At 41.8% G+C, this 8,690-nt stretch overlaps 1 protein-coding gene across 1 annotated transcript in view; it reads right to left on the bottom strand.

Moving 5' to 3' along the window:
* KCNMB2 (potassium calcium-activated channel subfamily M regulatory beta subunit 2) overlaps nt 1-8,690 on the bottom strand; it is a 250,759-nt gene that overhangs the window by 30,895 nt on the left and 211,174 nt on the right. Inside the window, exon 2 of the mRNA XM_007451623.1 lies at nt 962-1,084. Coding sequence (XP_007451685.1) covers nt 962-1,017 — 56 coding nt within the window. The 5' untranslated portion in view covers nt 1,018-1,084. The remainder of the gene's footprint in view (nt 1-961; nt 1,085-8,690) is intronic.

Consider the following 8,690-nt stretch of genomic DNA (forward strand, 5'->3'; position numbering starts at 1 on the left):
TAGGGAAATACAGATTTTTAAAAGGAAAAAAAGAAGTACCAGCTATAAAATTTACACTCAGGTAAACCTCCCTCAAGTCCTTCTTCTTGTGCCCACATTTATCAATCCTGATTTCTGTCAGATTCTGCAGGCAGGTGAGCCTTGCCTAAGCTGCAATATGTTGGTATAGGCAGTTGTGTTTAAAATTTAGCTTCATCAAACCCAAATAATAGTACCAGGTCAATAAGAAAGAGAGAGATGCAGAAGAAAAAAAGAAAGAGAAACCAAATATTAAAAATGGCTAGAGAATTTTATGAATGTATTTACTCCCAAGTTGGAGGGCTGCGTTGAGCTGCATAATTGTCATTTTGTCTTTCATTATCACTGCTTTTGCCCTTTAATTTTTTTTCTTATTCCCCCATTCCTCCCCGACCCCAGGCTATTCTTCCAAGGAGTTTGAGAGCTCCATGGACTTGTCTATCCTTTTTTCATTCTCTCTTAGTTTTTGCTTTCCTTCCCTGCCATATGTCCACTGCCTTGAAATGCAATTTTCATTATTTCAGTTCAGTATTTATTGAGCACTTACTATGTGCCAGGTATGGTGGTAGGAGGTGAAAATTCAGGGGAGAGTAAAACACAAATTCTGTGCTGATCAAGAGGATAGTGGGAGGTTCTGATTGGTTGGATATCTGAAGGCAGAGGTAGAGTTAGCTAAGTGACCAGTGCGTGTATATGTGCATGTGTAAAGGGCATTTCTGACAGGGAATAGCCTTTGTAAAGCTATGTGGTAGGAGTGAGCATGGAGAATGTAAGGAGGAGGACGGCCAAAGTGTCTAAAACTCCATTCCCTCAATGTAGAGCCCATCCCACATTAACACTTGCAAAATATAAAGCTCAGTTGCCTAACGCTTTCTCTTTGGCATACTCTCTGGGTATTCAGGTTCAATGATTCTGAAAAGCCTCCAGAGTCCCAGTGATTTACCTTTTCTCATCATGTCTGTAAGAGGAAGAGGTCCGGCCACTGGTCCATATAAACATCTTAGACGATGTTGGTCCAGGGGCTCCTTTCCTTATGGTGGAAGTCCTGGAAGAACGGTGAAAAGACCTAGAAGAGGTACACACTGAAATTAAATCCAGTACTCAAAGTTTGGGGAACTGTGTATCAATAGCAACTGGTAACTCTCAGTGGATTGACCATGTTAAATAAGACCAGGTTTCTGTTGCTGTAGGGCAGTTGTTCTCAACCCTGGCTGCACATTAAAATCAACTGGGAATCTTTTAAAAAGCACTGAAGCCTGGGTGCCTCCCTCAGAAATGTGCATTCAATTTTTTTTTAAGCCTCCTAGTTGTTTCTAATGCACTGCTAGGATTAAGAGCCACTGCATTAGGGAAACACAGTTTTCTAATTGATGTTATTACCATATTCCCTCTAAGATGTCTCCTCCAAAAATATAATTTGGTACAGTTTATTATTCTATATTTTCCCAAAATTTTGGTTCAGGTTTGGTTCTATTTTTTTTTCTGTTTCTCTGTTCCTCTTCAAACTGTTTTCCTTGATGCTGACAGATGTGACATCTTACTGACGAGAGATCATCTTTTAAATGTGTTCAACTGTTGCCAAATCTGTGGGTTCATCCCTTGGCAGTTGAGTCTCGGAGAAAATCATGGCAGCAGCGGCAGCAGATATTCTCTGGCTCCTAACGGCCAGGTTTATAGGATCCAGAGTCAAGATACTAGAGGACTGTTGTATTCTTTCAGTCATGACTTGGCTTGGGGATTAGTTCTGTCATCTTGAAGTTATAAATATGAAATATCATAGAAATCTTAATCACATATAAAAGTTAAAATGATATTTAACAAATAGAACAAAGGAAGGAAGAAAGGTGATTCCTTCATGGATGCATAGTCACTCATGGCTTTCCTTTTGGTTGAGCACAGTATTAATGGTAAGCATGAGACTGGAAATAATATTAACTACTATATACTGTATTAGATACTACATGCTAGACAGTTTGCATATATTATCTATGTATATATCATGAAATGTATATGCCTATATCTATGTTATGCTCATGTTATGAAAACCCTGCAAGGTAGATAATGCTATTGTTTTTAGATTAAAAATGATGCTTCTAGGAGATTTAGAAAAGGTGGACCCATGTCTACTTGTCTCCAATACTCATGCTTTCTGGGGAAAGACACATTACTGTCTAGCCCAGTGATTCTCAACGTGCATACGAATTACCTGGGGATCTTGTGATCATGCAGATTCTGATTCAGTGAGTCCGGGGAGGGGGCCCAAGATTCTGCATTTCTAACAAGCTCTCAGTGATGCTGTTATTGCTGGTCTGCAGGAAACACTAAGCAGCTAGGGCTCAGAGCATGTACTACGAGTCAGTAGTTGGTTATTGGCCCCCTGTTTTTTTCCTTTAAACTAACTAGCTGTGTGGCCTTGAGAAAGTCACTTATCTTTTCTAGGGCTTAGTTGTTTTTAATCTGTAACATGGAAAGTTTGAAATTGATAACATCTGAAATCCCTCTCAGCTCCAAAATTTTGTGACTCAGTAAATTGAAAAATCAGTGGAAGCGTATTTTAAATCATTGTCTACTGACTTTCTGTAAATAAATCTGGAAATAGATCTCCTTCTGTAACCCTTGGGTCAGCATCAGAGATAGAAGGAACAGAGACCATGGGAGATGGTTGGGGTTTGACAACCAGTATAGATGTAAGAAGTCATACTTCCACCTTGGTCTCCCAGGATGAATGACCAGAATGAAAAGATATACCTGAATGGATGCCCTAGACATTTTCAGAAAGATTTAGAAGTTGAATCTGCTAGCTCTTTAAATGACTGGATGTGGGATATTTAAAATTATTTAGGTTTCCTTTTGAATATCTTTAAAACACATAGAATAGGAATTAAATTTGTTATTAAAACTAGTCAGTATCAGGAAATAAGAATGATTTTAATGTAAGCTGAATGAACTACTTGATGAGAATGAGGATTGGCTTAAACTTTCAGGAAGCTATTTCAACATTGACTCTGGTGGCATCTTCTGATCACTTTAGTCACTCCTCAAGGATTGGGTTGGAGCAGACAAAGAAAAGTGTCACACGTTCAGTTCAGGGAAAGCAATAAATTACTGAGCTCCCATCCTGTTACTGGTTATTAGCCAGCATTTAATAGGCACACAGCCCATATTATAAATGCTTTGAAATCAAAGTGAAAGGGGTTGCAGTGATTTTAATATACTTAGGATACTCTTCAGACTGTGTGTCATTATTTCAGCATTGCACCCTTGCTCTGTTGTTTGAAGATGATACAGAAAGGAAGATATGAAGGGTATACTTATTCTAATTAACTGTCTAAAATTTGTTGGAAAGGACTTAATGACTCCTCAGCTTATCCTAAGAAGTGGATTTGGAGTTTTTCCACCCCAGTTTTCTTTCACAAAGACAAACCGTTATTTAAAACCTGCTAAGTTTGTTGTTAATTAAAATTGAAGGGAGTAGCTTCTTTAAGGATAACACAATAAAGGTTCTGTAGAGGTTGAAAAATGTTCCAGGCTTCAGAGAAACACCGAGAATATGTTAACGGGAGCTGGTTTGGTGGTTCTCTCAGCTCAAATGCAGCCCTCCTGAGCTCCTCAAGTAATCACCTCAACTCCGCTCACTTCATAAGACAAGAAGCATCTCATTTGAATTGTGGTTAGAAAAGTGATATAGAGACAAAGAAAGCACTTTATAAAATTTTGTAATTTGGAATCTTAGCATGAAAAAGAGATCCGTGTTAGTGGATGCACAGGCCTGAGGGCAAGGGGAGGAGACCTGGACCTAGTTCCATCATTAAATGACCTGGGAACCGGGGTGAACCTGGCTGAGCCATGACTATATGATTGCAGATGAGTATAGTTTGAAAACTAGATGTCCTAGAAGACATAATCTTGGCCTTGAGTGAAAGCAGGAGTCAGGGAGAATGTAACCATTTCTTTGCCTCAGGAGTTTATAAAGGGCCCCTTTCCATTTCTCAGGCACACACCTCGGTGGGCTTCTACCTCCCTGACTCAGTTCACACTTTCTCTCTGCCTGCCTTTCCTGCCAGGTGAGTGCGTACCTCTGTTTCCAAGGCCATCTCAGATGTCATCTCTTCTGTGAAGTCTTTTCTGACCCACACAAACAGCTTCCTCAGCTCTGCTTCCAATTCTTGGTACTTACCTCTGTTAGAGCAATGCATTCCAGGGCAGGGCTGTGTCTTATGCATCTTTTAGCACAATGCAGGATACACAGTGACACACTGGTTGTGTTTGCTGCCTGCCTTGACCATATAAGTGTCTATTATTGGAAAGCATGACTGAAACAGTGCATACATAAAACATTGACCAGCTTAAACTGGTTTTGTTTCCCTAAGACATGTTGTTGATTAATCAGACCTGGAGTTATTTTACAGAGACAGCACTGCGTGTGCAAGACAGGAACTCATGTCTCCAGGATGACCCTGGACCAAGAATCTTCAGTCTGTGGAACTCAAAGAATAGACATTTGCCACCAGAGACCTTTATGAAGCGAGAAGTCCTTCAATAAGAAAAATCTGTCTTCCAGCAGCACCAGTAGTTTATATGGACTGATTTGAGACTCGTCAGTCAGCTTCCAAGTTCGAAATTCCTCTAACCCTTTAAATTTCACCTTGATCCCTGGATCTGGGAGACAGATTTGAGAGCCTTGCTTCCTGTCTTCTTGCTGGTCAACCTCACAGTGAAGCTCTTTCTTTTCCCAAAAGCTGCTGCCATTGTATTGGCTTTTATGGGCTTTGGGCAGCAAGCCCTTGCTTGGTAACAAGACCATGGGTACTGATGTCGGCCTCCTGTGTTGTGGCTCACTACTGCTGGCTGCAGCCACCCTCTCCTTCCAGATCCTTTCCTTAGTTCGGGATGCCGTTCCTTCTTCCCACTCCCCACCTCCTCTCTTTCCTTCTCCTGATTGTCCTGCTCCCTCTGTGTCTTTTATTGACTTGGACAGAAAGTTTCTGTTGCTTGCTGAATTATCACTCAGTAAGGTTTTCTTTAGAAAGGGCAGCATGATCTAATGAGAATATGGGAAGGAGAGTCAGACGGGGACTCTTTGTTTGCCTCCTGGCATCACCACCTACCAACTGTGTGACTTTGGACAAGTCAGTTTAACATCTTTGTGTCTTAGTTTCCCCAGCTGTGAAAATGGGAATAATAATACTTGCCTTTCTGGGTTGCTTGGAAGATTAATGGGTTAATAGATGCAAAAGTACCTAAGGTAAATCAAGGCACATTCTAAACATTAATTTACTTCTTTTCCCCTTGTTAATAATTTTAAGAGCAAATGAATTGGATTTTATATTTTTGTAAAAAAAAAAAAAATCCAGTTAAGGTGCTTTGTACTTGTACATTGAGACTATTGATTTTTTTGCTTATGGGTCAGTGGCAGAGGGAAAACAGTTTTCTGAGATATTGAGATAATGACATCTGAAATACTTCCTCATTCACCTTGATACCCATCCCAGCAAGAGGAGCATAAACGTGGTGGCTCTGAACACTGGCTGAACAGTATAATCATCAGGTGGAATGAAAAAAAATCCTGGGGCCTAGATCTCAAGTCAGACCCTTGAGAGTCTCTGGGGGTGGGTCCCTGGCATTGGAATTTAAAAAAAAAGCTTCCCAGGTGACTCTGATGTGCAGCCAAGGTGGGAAACACTGCTACAAACTCTCAGGTTCTGGTTTCATTTGAGTTCTTTATGGAGACTCCCCCTGCTTCCAGAAGCTTCAGCTGGAGAGTAACAGTTCTATGAGTGCTACTCTGTGCAGTGGCTTCTCTTTTCCTATCAGTGCTGAGGCCTCGAGGTGACAGCTGCAAGGACAAGTGGCATACGAGGCAGGGAAAGAGCAAAGTAGATGCGGTTTTCTAGTGTCAGTGGCCTTGAGCTGTGCATATGGGATACTCTTAATGCACTCTCCTTTATTAAACAGCAAGCAGGAGCCAGTGGAACTATTTAACACCTAATTACATGTCTAATCTTGTGTAAAATTGTAACACTAATGACATCACAGCAGCAACTTAAAAGGCCACTCAAAGCACAGAAATTTAGGAATGCTTCTAATGTGTGAGACTTTATCATTTGCAGACGGCAAATTATATGTTCTCCCTAGGAATTGAGTTGTTTCGGCTCCAGGGCCTTTGGAGGGAGAAGCCAAATGTAAGGTGATAATTTTAGACGTAGGGATTTAATTTAGAAAACACTGATACTTCTTAAGAGCAGTTTTAAATATCTTTGGGATGTTTTCTTCCTCAATGAACCACTATACTTTGCTTTAATTATGTCATTTGGGTGTCCGTTTGACAGCATCTATAAGTGTGTTCTATGTGCAGGCACCAAGCCACCCATTTCTGCTTCTAAGGTAGTTCATGGATGAGTCAGAATAACGAACGACATTTGCACTATTCCAGAACTGCTCTTTCTCAGGGTGCTACAACTTCCCAGTGGGTATGTCCAATAGCTTCTTGTCTTTCCACACCTTATTTAGCCTCTCAGCTTGCAGAATTTGATATTTTTGGTTGTTTCCTTCTTCTAAAAATGCTTTACCACCTTGACTTACAGAACAATGCTCTCTTGGTTCTCTTTCTCACTCCTGAGCTGTTCATTCCATTTCTTTGCTGGGTTCCTGTTTCTCTGTCCACCGCTTAAATGATATCATTTGGAGGAATAGCACATGCTACTGAATAGTCTCTTGACAATGCCGTAACAGGAATATAATACCTTTCTCCCCCATTTGATGCCTGGAAGACAGAATGAATAGTTCTCTTTGCTCTTCACCTTTAGAGGTAAAGAAGTGTATCCCTGAACACTATAGCCTCTTTGAGAAGAATCAAATAAGAACGATTCTCTGAATTTTTAGTGCAGGATGCTTTCTATTTTTTTTATTTTACTTTTTTTTACATCATTATTGGAGTATAATTGCTTTACAATGGTGTGTTAGTTTCTGTTGTATAACAAAGTGAATCAGCTATATGTATACATATATCCCCATATCCCCTCCCTCTTGCGTCTCCCTCCCACCCTCCCTATCCCACCCCTCTAGGTGGTCACAAAGCACAGAGCTGATCTCCCTGTGCTATGTGGCTGCTTCCGACTAGCTATCTATTTTACGTTTGGTAGTGTATATATGTCCATGCCACTCTCTCACTTCATCCCAGCTTACCCTTCCCCTTCCCCGTGTCCTCAAGTCCATTCTTTACATCTGCGTCTTTATCCCTGTCCTCAGACTGCTTTTTAATAGCTGGGTTGACCACGTATGGACTCCTGTGGCTGGTGACGGGTGTGGGAGGCACTTATGACTTCTGTGACACGTGTGGGCCAACTGTTGTTCATGTGATTGTGATGTGCTTGATTTCTGCTTCAGGAGGACACAACTCAAGTTAAATAATGTACCTGTCCTTTAGCCTGCTAGTAACTTGGCTCATTGAACTCAGCTGTTTGGAGGCTCTGGGCTTCTAATATTCCATTCTGTCACTAAGTAATTGCATAACTGCAGACAAAACACTCCTTCCCCACACACACACCCACCTCCTGCAGTGTTGCCACCTGTGAAAGAGTGACTGTGGAGCTGAACTCTATTCTTTTAGTTAAATCAGCATTCATTTCTTCATTCAACAAGTACTTATTGAAGATGTAACTATGTGGCAGGCACTGAGCCTGGTTGTTGGGGATATATTGATGAAGACAACCGCATGACTCTTCTCTTATGGAGCTTACAATCTATCTGGACCAGGAGACAGACTGGTCAGACAAGTGTGGATGGGGGGCTTTAATATAAGGTTGTTATGCATGTGCATGAGATGAAGTAAGTTTTGCATCACAGCTACAGTCATAACAGCTATTAGAAATGATGATCTCAGGGCTTAACTGAAAGAAATTCAAATTAGTTTGAGGTTGAAATCCCTTCATAATTACTCCAGCTCGACAATATGCTAATTACATAACCAAAATACACTGTTAAACTTCCCTCAGCCTCATGTTTCTCATCAAGAAAATCTGAGTAGTGCGATTTCCCTGGTGGCGCAGTGGTTGAGAATCCGCCTGCCAATGTAGGGGACACGGGCTCGAGCTCTGGTCCAGGAAGATCCCACATGCCGCAGAGCAACTAAGCCCATGTGCCACAACTACTGAGCCTGCGCTCTAGAGCCCGTGAGCCACAACTACTGAGCCCGTATGCCACAACTCCTGAAGGCCGTGCACCTAGAGCCCGTGCTCTGCAACAAGAGAAGCCACCGCCATGAGAAGTCCGTGCACCCCAACAAAAAGTAGCCCCCACTCGCAGCAACTAGAGAAAGCCTGCACGCAGCAACGGAGACCCAACGCAGCCAAAAACAAATAAATAAATTTATTTTAAAAAAAAGAAAATCGAAGTTGTAACAGATATCATAAAGAATTGCTATACTGATGATTTAAAATAATGTATGGTGGGCTTCCCTGCTGGCGCAGTGGTTGAGAGTCCACCTGCCGATGTGGGGGATGCGGGTTCGTGCCCCGGTCCGGGAGGATCCCACGTGCAGCAGAGCGGCTGGGCCCGTGAGCCATGGCCGCTGGGCCTGCGCGTCCGGAGCCTGTGCTGCGCAACGGGAGAGGGCACAACAGTGAGAGGCCCGTGTACCGCAAAAAAAAAAAAAAAAAAAAAAAAAAAAAAAA

The sequence above is a fragment of the Lipotes vexillifer genome, unplaced genomic scaffold, assembly GCF_000442215.2.
Source record: "Lipotes vexillifer unplaced genomic scaffold, Lipotes_vexillifer_v1.1 scaffold1212, whole genome shotgun sequence".
Classification (NCBI taxonomy): domain Eukaryota; kingdom Metazoa; phylum Chordata; class Mammalia; order Artiodactyla; family Lipotidae; genus Lipotes; species Lipotes vexillifer.